The sequence below is a fragment of the Colobus angolensis genome, unplaced genomic scaffold, assembly GCF_000951035.1.
Source record: "Colobus angolensis palliatus isolate OR3802 unplaced genomic scaffold, Cang.pa_1.0 Scaffold326, whole genome shotgun sequence".
NCBI lineage: Eukaryota > Metazoa > Chordata > Mammalia > Primates > Cercopithecidae > Colobus > Colobus angolensis.
In genome coordinates, this window is record NW_012116555.1 from 378,461 (window position 1) to 393,966 (window position 15,506).

Sequence of the window (15,506 nt, forward strand, 5' to 3'; positions counted from 1 at the left end):
CGTTTCACTTGCAAAGCTGCCAGGATTGTTTCGATACTATCATTCTGCACAAGACACTGACATTTTGATAAATAAAACTTGATATAGAGTGTTTAAGAACTTGAAAGTGAAAAGCCTTTCAATACAACCCACCAATAAGACTTAGAGTGCTTGGATGTTTATGTTTCTCCTCTGCTCATAATCAAGAGAGAGAGGGAGAAGGAAAAAGGATGGGTGGAAAAGAAGAAAACAAAAGGAGGAAAGAGATAAGGGAAAATAATTAGTATTTTTTGCTTTCTCTGGTGCCATTGAAGACTCTAATTTGCACAGGATTGAAAGGAATATCTTCAGTGTATACAATTAACCTTTGACTCTGTTAAAGCGCAGAGCAGTTGTATTTGAATTTCTTGCCTAGTCTGATCTGTACAAATATTACTACTGCCTCCTTCCTTTCCACATGCCTCCTTAGAAACAGTAAGAGATGAAACCACATATTCCAAATCCAGTCGGCTAGATACTCTCAAATGATGGCACAAGTTTTCAGGATCTTAATTTTTTTGAGGCATTACATTTTTCATGAGAAAATAGGAGAATGTTTTATTTGTTACAGATCTCATTTCTTTATGTTTAAGCTTTGTTTAATATCTGAATTGAGACTGAGCTCTAAAAAGCAATGAAAATAATTCAAATGATTATGCATTTTTTAAAAATTAAAAAAATTATTATGCATTCTTAAGCTTGAAGTTTTTAAAATTGAACCACTTGTACAGTTTTTTACATTAGATTAGCTTAAAATCTTTTTTATTCTTTTTTCTCTTTTAATTTTAGTTGACATGTCCTAATTGTACATATTTATGGCTTACAGAGTGATATTTTGATACATGCATACAATGTGTAATGATCATGGTAATAAGGATACCCAGCACCTCAAACATTTCTTTGTGTTGGGAACATGTAAGATTCTCTCTTCTAGCTTTTTGAACATACACAATGTTGTTGTTGATTATAGTCACCCTCCAGTGCTATAGAACACTAGGATTTATTCCTCCCCTCTAGCTGTTTTGTACCCATTATCTGGCCTCTCCCTATTCTTCTCTCCTCCCATCTTTCCTATCCTCTAATACTCATAACAATAATTCCGCTGTCTATGATTTCAATTTTTTTAGCTCCCACATATGAGTGACAACATGAGATACTTGCCTTTCCATGCCTGCCTTATTTCACATAAGATAATGGCCTCTAGTTCCAACTGTGTTGCTGCAACACATGACAGGACTCCATTTTTCTTATGTCTGAGTAATATTCCATTGTGTACATATACCACATTTTTTAAAATCCATTCATCTGTTGATGGACATTTAGGTTGACTCCATACCTTGGCCATTGTGAATAGTGCTGCAATAAACACGGGATGCAGATATCTCTCTGATATACTGATTTTTTTTCCTTTGGATAAATAGTAGGATTGCTGTATCCTATGTGTATTAGTCCATTTTCACATTGCTGATAAAGACATACCCAAGACTAGATAATTTATAAAGGAAAAAAAGCTTAATGGACTCTTAGTTCCACGTGGCTGTGAGGCCTCACAATCATGGTGAAAGGTGAAAGCCATTTCTTACATGGCAACAGCAAGAGACTATGAGAGACAAGGGAAAGGGGAAACCTCTTATAAAATCATCAGATCTTGAGAGACTTATTCACTACCACAGGAACAGTACAGGGGATATCTCTCACCGTGATTCGGTTATCTCCCGCTGGATCCCTCCCACAACATGTGGGAATTATGGGAGCTACAAATCAAGATGGGATTTGGGTGGGCTCACAGCCAAACCCTATCACTATAGTAGTTATATTTTTAGTTTTCTGAGAAATCTTCATAATGTTTTTCATAATGGCTGGTCTAATTTACATTCTCACCAAGAGTTCCCTTTTCCCACATCCTTGCCAATGCTTGCTATTTTTTGTCTTTTGATAATAGCAAGTCTAACTGGGGTGAAGGATATCTTATTGTGGTTTTGATTTGTGTTCCCTGGTGATTAGTAAAGATGAGTAATTTTTTTCACAGACCTCTTGTTCACTTGTATGTTTTGAGAGATGTCTACCCAGATCCTTCAGCAACTTTTTGATTAGGTTGTTTTTTGCTGTTGAATTATTTGGGTTCCTTGTATATTTTATATATTAGTCAATTGTCAGATGCATAGTTTACAAATATTTTCTCCCATTCTACAGATTTTTGCTTTACTCTGTTCATTGTTTTTCCTTTGCCATGCAGAAGCTTTTCAGTTTGCTATATCCCATTTGACTATTTTTGTTTTTGTCACCTATACTTTTATAGTTTTACCCATAAAATCTTTGCCTTAACCAAAGTCCTAAAATGTTTTCTCAGTATTTTCTTCTAGTAGTTTTATAGTTTTGGGTCTTAACATTTAAGTCTTTAATCCATTTTGAGTTGTAATTTTTTTTTATTCTTATAAAGTCATTGCTGCTCTTTATGAAACAATACAAAGTGGAAAACTAAATGTTTCCTTCTCTCTTCCTCCTACGAGTGGCAACTCCTCGTTTCAGTTTTTTGTATATAATTCCGGAAATTTGCTAATAATATGGAAGCAAATGTGTGCGTATATATACACAAATAACAAATTGGGCTCTGGTGCCATAATTTTTGGTAACTTGCTTTTTCCATGTAGCAATATATTTTGGGTGTCTGTCCCTATCAGTACATTTTGTACTGACCACATCATGCTGTGATACCACTATATGACAATTTTAAAGGAAATTTCTTGTTGGTGAATATTTATTTTATGGAAATTTTTTTCTCTGCCAAAAATTTTATAGTTAATATCATGTGCATATATACCATGGCGTACTTTTGCCAGGATTAAATGGAATTGCTGATGTGAAGGGTACATACATTTTAATTTAGACAGATAATGCAAAATTATCTTTCAAAAACTTTTGTTCCAATTAATGATCTCACTAATAGAGATGAACAACACTGGCCTTTATAGAATTCTGCAGTCATTGTTCACCTGATAGGTGAAAATGACATCTTGTTTTAACTTGGTTTATAATCAGTAATGTTGACTTTTTTTCATAGTTTATTATGGATATCTTTTATTTTTCTTTTCAGAGTAAACTTTGTTTTCTCATTTATACTTAAATTCTATTTTAGTAGACTGCTGCCATTTCTAAAATTTAAGATACGGCTTTTTAGATACCTGTAGATTATAGTATGAAAACAGAAGCCAAAGTTTAGCATTAAAAAGAACATTTTATTTTTTATCCCTTTTTATTTTATATGTGGCATTTATCTATGAGAATCATCATTATATTTTTAAAGTACGTCAGTTACAAGGAATTACAAATTCATCTATCTACTGACTCTCATTGCTTTTATGAGGGTATAGGGCTATACAAAGTTTTGGCAAATTACTCTTTTACAAGAAATATCATTTAAACAAAATTCAAAAGTTCATGAGCTGTTAGTTTTTCATGAAAAGCCTAATTCTTAGCAGCAGGATATAGGGGAAAGAGCAAGCTAATCCCAGTTTAGCAATTTGCAAGCCGCTGACTTTGAGAAACTTAACTTCTCTGAGTTTCTTTCCTCAACTAGGTCAATTGTTTAGAAGACTAGAAAAAGTAAACAAAAGTTAGCTAGTACAGTGCTTGTTATAAGAATGGTAGGTGCTCAATACATAGCAATGGTTATTTATTTGAAGAATGTGTCTATCTTCCAAAATTTTTCCTCTATTAGATGATTTAAGGTTTACATCTGAAATATAAAATTGACTTAATATTTTTATTTTGTAAGTTAGTATATTAAGTAAAATTTATTTATAACATCTTTATTTGATTGAAAACTACAAATTATCTCATTTAAGCACTATGTGCCATTTTTTAAGTACTGTATTACATGTACATGTCAATTATCAGAAAAATATTGGGACCTCCGTGAAGGTGTTTACCTTATGGCTGATGTGTTACATCTGTAATTAGACTCTATAAACGTTTAAAACATTATGCTAATACAACTTTGTTCACTTACTTGCTTTCTAATCATTTCAATATAGGATATATTTAACAATAAACCTCAAAGTAGTAAGTAGAATATATAAATTGTATTGAAGCATATCACTTCTTTTATTCTAATTTGCTAATCCTAGATAACAGATATAAGGACAACGATTGGTTTGGATAAACATACAATTATGTAATTTTTAGACTATATCATTATAAATGATTTTATTTTTCTCTGCTAGGTTTTAAATTTTTGACTTTTTAAAAATTTTTAGTTTAAGAGACAGGATATTTTGCCATTTGACTCTGTTGCTCAGGCTGGGATGCACCAGCATGGTGATAGCTCACTGTACCCTTGAACTCCTGAGCTCAAGTGATCCTCCCGCCTCAGCCTCCTTAGTAGCTGAGAGTTCAGGTGTGACCACAGCTGTGACCCACCACATGTGGCACTGCTAGGTTTTAATTAAAGACTGGAGGTAAAGACATTTCTGGGTTCAATACACTATGCTTATAACTTTGTAAAAGTAGGAAAAACCATTAAAACTGCAATATGTATTATACAAATGTTTTTGAGGGCTGAGCAGCCAAAAATAAATATATAATTTTTGTATCCTGTAGAAAACTTAATTCCCAAATAGTTAGGGTTGCTTTTAGTGACGAATACTTTTAGTGATGTTCTGTTTCCACGTGATGCTGCCAATTAGTCTGACTGAAATTGTTAATCACCACTTTACAATTCTTCATAAATAAGAAGAGCTTCTGTTTATTATACAACAATCATATGCTTTATATACAACTTTTCATTTAATAATTTTTCTTTCAGTTGAAATAACTACACCTTAGATAAGTGACTTGCCCTGGGTCAGACAGCTAATAAGTCCTAGAGGCTGAAAAAAGATCGGAGTGGGTAACTTTGACTCCCAAGCCTGTGCATTCCACCATTATACAATACTGCTCCTGCAAGGATGTGAAGTCAAGTAACATCATAACACAAAGGAACTAGTTCTTATTTCTTTTCACTCCAGGCTTCAGAGTAGCTTCTGACCATGGGTAAAACAAAAGAAACGACTTTTTCTTTTGTTGCATTTGCTTCTGGCGTTTGTGTCATGAAATCTTCGCCCTTGCCTATGCCCTGAATGGTATTGTCTGGATTTTCTTCTAGGGTTTGTATAATTTTGGGTTTTACATGTAAGTCTTTAATTCATGTTGAGTTAATTTTTGTATAAGGTGTAAGGAAGGGAGTCCAGTTTCAATTTTCTGCATATGGCTACCCAGTTCTCCCGGCACCATTTAAGAAATAGGGAATCCTTTCCTCATTGCTTATTTTTGTAAGGTTTGTTGAAGATCAGATGGTTGAAGATATGTGGTCTTATTTCTGAGTTTTCTATTCTGTTCCATTGATCTATGTGCTTGTTTTGTACCAGTACAATGCTGTTTTGGTTACTGTAGCCTTGTGGTATAGTTTGAAATCAGATAGCATGTTGCCTCCAGCTTCACTCTTTTTGCTTAGGATGTCTTGCCTCTTTGGGCTCTTTTTCCATTCCTTGTGAATTTTAAAATAGTTTTTTCTAATTCTGTGACAAATGTCAATGATAGTTTAATGGGAATAGCATTGCATCTATAAGTTACTTTGGGTGATACAGCCATTTTAACAATATTGACAAATGGGATCTAATTAAACTAAAGCGCTTCTGAACACAAAAGAAACTATCATCAAGTGAACAACCTACTAGAATGGGAGAAAATTTTTGTAATCTGACAAAGATTTAATGTCCAGAATCTACAAGGGACTCACACAAATACACAAGAAAAAAACAAACAACCCCATTAAGAAGTGGGCAAAGAATGTGAACAGATATTTCTCAAAAGAAGACATTCATGTGGCCAAGAAACAAATGAAAAAAAGCTCAATGTCACTGATCATTAGAGAAATGCAAATAAAAACCACAATGAGATACCATCTCACATCAATCAGAATGGCAATTATTAAAAAGTCAAGAAACAACAGAGGTCGGGCCAGATGTGGTGGCTCACGCCTGTAATCCGAGCACTTTGGGAGGCAGAGGCAGGCATATCACGAGGTCAGGAGATTGAGACCATCCTGGCTAACACGGTAAAATCCTGTCTCTACTAAAAACACAAAAAATTAGCCCCGTCTCTACGAAAAACACAAAAAATTAGCCAGGCGAGGTGGCGGGTGCCTGTAGTCCCAGCTACTCGGGAGACTGAGGCAGGAGAATGGCATGAACCCAGGAGGCGGAGCTTGCAGTGGGCCGAGTTCGCACCACTGCACTCCAGCCTGGGTGACTGAGTGAGATTCCATTTCAAAAAAAAAAAAAAAGAAAGAAACAACAGATGCTGGTGAGGTTGCAGAGAAAAAGGAACACGTTTACACTGTTGGGGAGAGTGCAAATTAGTTCAACCACTGTGAAAGACAATGTGGCTATTCCTCAAAGATCTAGAAGCAGAAATAATATTTGACCCAACAATCCCATTACTGGTTATATATCCAGAGGAATAGAAATCATTTTATTATAAAGACACATGCACATGTATGTTCATTGCAGCCTTATTCACAATAATAAAGATGTAATCAACCTAAATGCCTACCAGTGGTAGACTAGATAAAGAAAATGTAGTACATGTACATCATGGAATACTATGCAGCCATAAAAAGGAATGAGACTATGTCTTTTGCAGAGACATGGATGGAGCTGGAAGTTGTTATCCTCAGCAAACTAACACAGTAACAGAAAACCAAACACCACATATTCTCACTTATAAATGGGAGTTGAACAATGAGAACCCATGGACACATTGGGAAAAACACACACTGGAGCCTGTGTAGGGGAAGAGCATTAGGAAGAATAGCTAATGGATGCTGGGCTTAATACCTAAGTGATGGATTGATCTGTGCGGCAAAGGACCATGGCGCACATTTACCTAGGTAACAAACATGCACATCCTGCACATACACCCTGAAACTTAAAGGTTGAAGAAAAAATAAATATTTTTTTTTCTGGGTGCTGTATCATAGGGAATAGGTTATCAAGGGTCATCTGTTAATTTTTTATATGCCTTCAATATGGCTTTTATGGATTAAAAAGGAGACACTGGCAATTGAGAAAAGAGGACGCTTAGGTTATTAGAAGTTTGCATCACTTTACAATTTCCTGGGCCTCATTTATAACACACAATAATAGCAGCAGGGGGCAGTAAGATAATGGCATCAAGTCCCCTGTGCTTCTTCAACAGTGACATTTCTGTGTCCTTGAAGCCTTTTGGTTTCAACAAACAGAAATAATAGCTAGTCCCAGTGCTAGTCACAGTATGTGTCCTGAAGGAAATCAGTCAGCTTATATTTCAGATAAATCTGGTATTACAATGTAAAAACAGTATAGGAATAATGTGACTGTTTGGTGATTGTCTGCAAGTTCTTCTGTGTCCTTGAAAGATAATTTTTAAAAATTACTTATAAAACTGATTGAAACTTTTTTTCTACAAGTAAATTAATTTTGTGGTTATTTGGTCAGTGAGGGAAATGGTAGGGTAGGAAGTAAGTGATTATATATTCCCTGTGATTGTTTTATATATTCTTAGGAGTTATGCTGATAATTTTAAAACATAGATCCCAATATAGTATTTGTGAAACAGCACAGTGTCTGTGCATGTGTGTGTGCATGTGTGCACATGTGTGGGTGTATGTATGTGTGTGTGAGAGAGATGGAGAGAGTGTGAGAGCCTCTGGAGACGCTGAAATGCAAGAATGAAGGGGGACACGGTGGAAGATGGGAGTTGGGGCCGGAAAGGTAGGTGTCAGATATGAAGTGTCTTCTGGATGATGTTAGTGAAACAGCAATTAATCCTTTAGCCCAGATTGAAATGGTCAGATTTGTATTTTAAAGCTGCAAAGAAAGTATGTTGTGGAGAAATTGGGTCTTTGAGTCTAGAGGCAGGAAAACTAGTTAGAAGGCTATTGCCATTATCTAGGCCAGAGAGGATAAAGTCTTGAATTAGGGAAGTATTAGGAATAGAGAGAAAAGGATAGAATTAGAAATCAATACTTGGATGACTGGATATGGGAGGGTCAAGGGAAAGCAAGGAACCTAATTTTTTGCAGGGCAGGTAAGCCCCAAAATTGGGTCTTAGCCTAGGAAGGTTCTTGGCTTTGCTCAGGAAAGAGTTCAAGAGTGACCCAGTGGCAGAAGAAAACAGCTTTATTGAGGTGGCAGTGTTAGAGCTTCATGACCGCTACTGCCGAGCAGGGCTTGAGAGTAGCTGCCAAGGGGCAGTTCTTTAGTCATATATACACCCACTTATAATTATATACAAACTGAGAGCAGGTTATTCAGAAATTTCTAGAAAAGGTGTGGTAACTTCTGAGCTATTGCCATGGAAAGAGAAGGCAACTTCCAGGTGTTGCCATGGCAATAATAAACTGTCATGATACTGGCAGGTGTGTCTTATGGAGAATTGCTTTTGGTGCCTCTTTCATGTTTCAGCCAATCTTCAATCTGGTCTGGAGTAAAGTCTTGCCTCCTAACCTCAATCTGACACCAAGTTCCTTGCCAGGACAATGACATCGAGTCCTGAGAAAGGAGCACAGGTGGAAAAGCAGGTTTGGGGGATTAGGTTTTGAGCATGTTGTATTTGAGGTGCCTGTAGGGTATCTTGATAATTTTTTTCTTCAAAGCCATGTGATTTCAAAGCTCAAGAAAGAGATAAAGGCTGTGTCTTTAACAATGGATAATAATAGAGATAGTATGTCTAATAGTTTGAAAATATGGTTTCTAGAGCCAGACTACCTGAGTTTGAGTTCTAGGCCCATTGTTCATTGGCTGTGCAAGCTTGAGCAGGTTACACAACTTGTCTGTGCCTTTGTTTCCTCATCTGTGTGAGAATGAAATTAATTGATATGTGTAAGCTCTTTGATCAGTACGTGGTACATAGTAAGCACCATATGCTTGTTTGTTGTATTGCTGTTATTTTTACTGTAGCTCTTATTTTTTGATTACTCGCTCTGGGCCAGGCCTGTGTTAAAAGATTATAGGCATTTTCTCATTAATCTCCATAATACCCTGTGATGGTGACACTGTTATTATCTGAAGAAACTGAGATCTTACTCTGACCGACTTTCCCAAAGTAACCCACTGGGAAACAAGGGCTAGGGTCAAGATGCAAACCAAGGTTGGAGTGCCCATTTTTAAAATGGGGTTATTTGTTTTTTCACTGTTGAGTTGTTTGAGTTCCCTATATATTCTGGATATTAGTCCCTAGTCAGATGAACAGTTTACACATATTTTCTCCCACTCAGCAGGTTATCTCTTCACTCTGTTGATTGTTTACTTTGTTGTACAGAAGCCTTTCATTTAACATAGCTCCATTTGTCTATTTTTGATTTTCTTGCTTGTGTTTTTGAGGTCTTAGCCGTAAATTCTGTACCCAAGCCAAGTAGTGAAGCATTTCTCCTATGTTTTATGCCAGTAGTTTCATAGTTTGGGGTCTTATGTTTGAATCTTTAATATATCTTGAGTTGATTTTTGTATATGTTGAGAGATACGGGTACGTTCTCATTCTTCTGCGTATGGAGATCCAGTTCTCCCAGCACCATTTATTGAAAAGGGTGTCTTTTCCCCAATATATGTTCTTGGCGCCTTTGTTAAAAATCAATTGGCCATAGAAACATGGATTTACTTCTGGGTTCCCTATCTCGTTTTGTTGGTCTATGTGTCTGTTTTTCTACCAATACCATGCTCTCGCTTTTGGTTACTATAACCTTGTAGTATATTTTGAAGTCAGGTAGTGTGATGCCTCCAGCTTTGTTCCTTTTGCTCAGGATTGTTTTGGCTGTTTGGGCTTTTTTTAAAAATTCACCCACATTTTACGATTGTTTCTTCTATTTATGTGAAAAATGACACTGGTATTTTGATAGGATTTCATTGAATCTATAGATTGCCTTGGATAGTATATCTAATAGCTTTCATCTATGGTGAAGGAACTGAAAACTTGGAACCTCAGAGCTAGCTCTGTATTTTAAGAGAGGTTTCTCCTTTCCATAGGGTGGTGGTCAGAGGAATTAATACATCATATCTTCTTCTGTGCCCCAGCTTAGTGCTTCCTCAAGTCCTTTAGTCTGGGTTCACTTTCTTTACCTGGAGTCTCCTGGGATTTATTCTGTATATCTCTATTAGTTTGCTAGTGGTGCTATAACAAAGTGCCACAGACTAGATGGCTTAAACAACAGAAATTAATTTTCTTACAGTCGAGACTGGAAGTCTGGGATCAAGGTATTAGCAGAATTGGTTTCTTCTGAGAGTCATGAGGGATAAATGTGTTTCAGGCCTCTTCCCTTAGCTTGTAGGTGACTATCTTCTCCTTGTGTCTTCCATATGTTTCTGTCTGTGACCATGTTTCTTCCCCTTATAAGGACACCAGTCATGTTGGATTAGACAACACTCTAAAGACCTCATTTTCACTTAATTACCTCTGTAAAGATCCTGTCTTCAAATAAGGTCACATTTTAAGCTACTAGAGTTTGAGGCTGGGTGCAGTGGCTAATGCTTGTTATCCCAGAGTTTGGGAGGACAAGATGGGAGGATTGCTTGAGGCCAGGAGTTCAAGGCCTGCCTGAACAACACAGAGAGACCTCATCTCTACAAATACTACTACTACTACTACTAATGATAATGATAGTAAGCTACTAGGGTTTAAGAACTTCATCATATGAATTTTGAAAGGACACAGTTCAGTCCATAACAAAATCAGTACCTTTAGGATGTTTATTTTAATTGATAAAGACTTTGACTTTGATGAACCTAGTATACAAATGCTTGCATTACAAGTAAAGAAACATATTCTATTCCATAATTTTGTGGTAGCAAACAAAGGAAATACATTTTTGTTCTACATCCTCCCAGTCTGGTCTTCCTTTTCCAATTCATAAGATACTAAATAAAGAGGTTTTCTTCCTTGACTTTATAAGGAAGACAGTTTTGAACTCAGTTTTAAAATTAAAATCCATATATGTTTCTGTTTACTCAGCTAACTCTGTCTCATGATCAATATCCTTTAGGAAATGAAAAAACCATGATTATCATCACCAACATCCTTGAGTATTAAGTGCAGTCACTCTCCTAGATGCTGTGGGGAGAAGGCAAGTTACAAAGATAGAGTTTCCCTCAAGATAGTCAGATTTTCATGGTATTATCCTTAACCTTTTTGACATCATGGAGGCTTTGGAAATCTGATGAACCCTATCGATTTTCTTCCAGAAGATATTTATATAAGATTATAAGAAAAATTATGTACACAGCTTATTTTATTGCATTGGATCAAAATGCTGTTTATAAAGAATTACACCTTTTCTGTCAATGTTAGCATGGAAAAGTAATTTCAGGCAACATGCTTAAACATTGGGGAAAGAAAAAAAAATCCATAACGTGAAAATAAAGTTAAAAATAAACTTTGGTTTTGCTAAAAAAATAAATTTCAATGAGAAAGCATCTCTTCCTTATCATTTTTTTTTTTTTTCGAGATGGAGTTTCACTCTTGTTGCCCAGGCTGGAGTGCAATGGCATGATCTAGGTTCACTGCAAATTCTGTCTCCCGGGTTCAATCGATTCTCCTGCCTTAGCATCCCAAGTAGCTGGGATTAGAGGCGTGCATCACCACGCCCAGCTAATTTTTGTACTTTTAGTAGATATGGGGCTTCACTATGTTGGCCAGGCTGGTCCTGAACTCCTGACCTCAAGTGATCCGTCCGCCTCGGCCCCCTGAAGTGCTGGGATTACAGCTATGAGCCACCACACCCGTCCTCTACCTTATTTTGAATGAGAATCTGAAATTGGAGAATGGTTTTTGACGTGGCAGTATGTGCACTTTCCTGCAGACTTTCTGTTTTAGTGGTAACACATTCTAAAAAGCTGGGCTCACAACAGCATGTTGTAGCAAATAGAATCAGTTCAAGCTCACAGATGACACAATGGGCTTTTGACAGGGAAACAACGAAATATTTCAAGACTATCTGAATTAGATTTGCGTCCTTTAATTTCCATTGGCTTCATATCACTGAGTTTCATTTTCAGCAAGGGGAGGTTGATGTCAACAAAGGAAGAATTAAGAGCCCATGTTTCAATTTTAGGGTTATCTGAGCAGAAGTACTTTAAAAAGAGTTATGCTGAGTTTTGGGTTGTCTGCATATTTCTATATCATAGATCTGTTTTTTTGTTTTTTTTTTTTTGAGGCGGAGTCTTGCTCTGTCACCTGGGCTGGAGTGCGGTGGCCGGATCTCAGCTCACTGCAAGCTCCGCCTCCCGGGTTTACGCCATTCTCCTGCCTCAGCCTCCTACAGGCGCCCGCCACCTCGCCCGGCTAGTTTTTTGTATTTTTAGTAGAGACAGGGTTTCACCGTGTTAGCCAGGATGGTCTCGATCTCCTGACCTCGTGATCTGCCCGTCTCGGCCTCCCAAAGTGCTGGGATTACAGGCTTGAGCCACCGCGCCCGGCCCTATCATAGATTTGTTAAAAAAAAAAAGTTCATGTTCTGTTTTCATTTTCTGACAAAACATATTCAAAAGGCAATGATTCAAGGCCCTAGCATTAGTGGACACTTCGCTATAGACAAGCAGGACCATAGGAAGCAGTGAGTCAGATCCACTGCATGGAGATACTTCCTCCTCTAAAACTGTGAAACTCCAAGATGTGCTACTCTGCACCACAGGTGTTCTGTTTGTTCACAAAGCGTCCAGTGAAGTTTATGTGTAACAGAAACTTATCAACATTCCGAAGATGCTGATGGATTTTAAATTTCAAAAAGGGCTTGTTAAATAGGAAATCATCTTTGAAGGTGTTAGCCGCTGCATAAAGAATCTTCTAATTCCTCCATCACATGTCTCAAAATATTAATTTTAAAACATCAGTTGTCATGTAATTATTTTATTTTATTTATTTTTTGAGGTGGGGTCTCAATCTGTACCCAGGCTGGAGTGCAGTGGCATGATCTTGGCTCACTGCAACCTCTGCCTCCTGAGCTCAAAGGATCCTCCCATCTCAGCCTATGCGAAGGAGCTGAGACCACAGGCACGTGCCACCATACCCAGGTAACTCTTTGTATGTTTGGTATAGATGGGATATCACCATGTTGCCTAGGCTGGTCTTGAACTCCTAACCTCAAGTGACCCTTGCACCTCGGCCTCCCAAAGTGTTGGGATTACAGGAGTGAGCCACCGTGCTTGGCCGATAATTTCATTTTAAATAAGCACTGCTTTTACCTGCTTCTTCTGCTTCAAACCACACAGTAAATTATTTCTTGGGTACATGACTTTTACCAATTACCTTGTTTCTATTTTGACACTGTGCTGCTGCCTAGTGTCAAGTCAGATCAAATTTTGGTGAAGTTTTTCCTTTTCAACTCCAGGCTTCTCTTCTTAAAACAGATCTATGCTAATATATTTTTGGAAGAAAAAGTATGAGATGACACTTCAGCATTTTTGGCTTGATGCTCCTTCCATTAGCAAGAATGTTGTCATAAACAAAGCACTTGGGCTTTGGTGTTCTATCATACATAGTAGAAAGCAAAGGCAAAGGATATTTAATATTTTTTGTTAGTTTTTTTTTTATTTTTTTGACATTTTTCTAACTTAAGCCAGTCCTAAAGTAAAGATAGATGCTCATGATAATCATCACAGGACACTGATTCACTAATTCCTACCAGTGGGAAGCTGTTGTGACATATCATGACAACACTGATGAGTATACAGTGCTTGTCTACAGGAGCAACCCTTAATAGACATGAAAATAACATGTACAGCAAGATGATTTGACAAAATAAAATAAAAATCTCTACTGCATATCTGTGTGCATTTCTGTTTGTGACTGTATGTGTGCATGCAGGTACATATCCACATGCCTGATTCACAGACATCCCTTCGATGCCTTTCTGCAGACATCAGGCTAAGATCCCTGCTGTAAAGGAGTGGACAGCCCCTTCAACTGACCCCAAATTAAATGTGATGACAAAGAGCCATGCGAGCCCAATGAAAGGAGAAACCCCCTTTCCTGGTGGCCTTAGAAAAGGCTTCACAAGGACCCTGTAGATAACATCTGAGCCGCAACTTCAAGGTTGGTTACAAGTTTATTAGGTCGAGAAGAGGAGAAAGGATATTCCAGGCAGAAACTAAAAAGGGAGATGTCGTAATCTGGGAAATGTCGGGGAGTGTGGATGACGCTAAGAAACTAAAAGGTTATGTGGGAATGTTTAGATATCGAGACACAGCTGACTGCTCAGGCTTGAATTTTAACTCTGCTATTTATTTTTTTGACCCTGGACAAATTATTTAATCTCTTTTTTGCCTCTGTTTTCTCATTTTTAATATGGGAGAGCAGTTGGGGTCAACATGTGCTAGGCATCTTGTGTTTGCCCAGGTAGGATTTCTTTAATCCCTCATTGCCACAGTAAATGCATGAATGCCCTATGAATATGGACACAGCCACTCTCCTCTTTGTTAAGGGTGAGCAACAATAACAATAATAGTAGTAATTCTAGTAGATGAAGTACAAGGAACCTCTACCTTATGCCAAGTATTCTAATTAGTGCTTTGCATGTATCCTCACATCTGTTCCTCATAATACTTGAGATAGAAGCTGTCATTATGTCCATGATGAGGAAATTAAGACTTAGATATGCTAAGTGACATAGCCACAATTACACAGATAGCAGTGAGAGAGCTGGGGCTGAAATCAGATTTTTTCCTCTCTGCTGTGTTTTAAATTTCCTCTGGTGGCTGATTTTTAATTGTGTTCCGTGAACTTCATGCTCTGCCCCTCAGGTTGATGCCTCCCTTGGATGGTCTGCTCACATCTGATTGGCTTCTTTCCATGCTTCTCAGATCATCCTCTCCTGCTGGCTGCCCACACCTCAGTCTGAGTGCAGGTAACACATGCCCCCACTTGACCTGGAATTGAGGGAAACAGCTTCAGCTACAGCCCAGGGGTGTAAGACCCTGCTTGTCTGGGAGAAGGAATTTGAGGGACTAGTGAGCTATTGTCAGGCCTGAGTAAAATACTTTTGGCCATTGAAAGTAATGACCAAAACCACAGTAACTTTTGCACAAATCCAGTAGTACCCCTGATAGGTCTGTGTGGCATGAAAGTGTATTGTAACTGCCTTGGATTTCACATGTATGATCAGGAAACAAAACCCAGAGAGGAAAGAAAAAGAACACCAAATAATAAAACAAATTCTTTTAAAAGAGGCTCATAGCATCGGGGCATGGTTCTTTTCTGGGGTCCATACAAACACGTGCTGTTCCTTTTCATTTCTTCTGAGAAATTCTGTCAGGCTACAATCAATGGAGGAGCCTGTTCTGCCTGGGGGAAATTATTCCAGCTGGATCGAGCTTCATTTATCTGTTGTTTATATTTTTGAATTTCCTCCTTCATATCTTTTCCTGTAAAATTATCCATCTGGCTTAAGGTTATAGAAAGGGAGTGTTGATTTCTGCCATTTT

The 15,506-nt window shown here is 37.5% G+C and overlaps 1 protein-coding gene across 1 annotated transcript in view; it reads left to right on the forward strand.

The window, feature by feature from the left end:
* The window catches only part of SPAM1 (sperm adhesion molecule 1 (PH-20 hyaluronidase, zona pellucida binding)), a 49,740-nt gene extending 38,266 nt beyond the window's left edge, over positions 1-11,474 (forward strand). The window contains exons 6-7 of the mRNA XM_011951743.1: positions 10,262-10,360; positions 11,072-11,474. Coding sequence (XP_011807133.1) covers positions 10,262-10,312 — 51 coding nt within the window. The 3' untranslated portion in view covers positions 10,313-10,360; positions 11,072-11,474. The remainder of the gene's footprint in view (positions 1-10,261; positions 10,361-11,071) is intronic.
* The last annotated feature ends 4,032 nt before the right edge of the window (positions 11,475-15,506 follow it).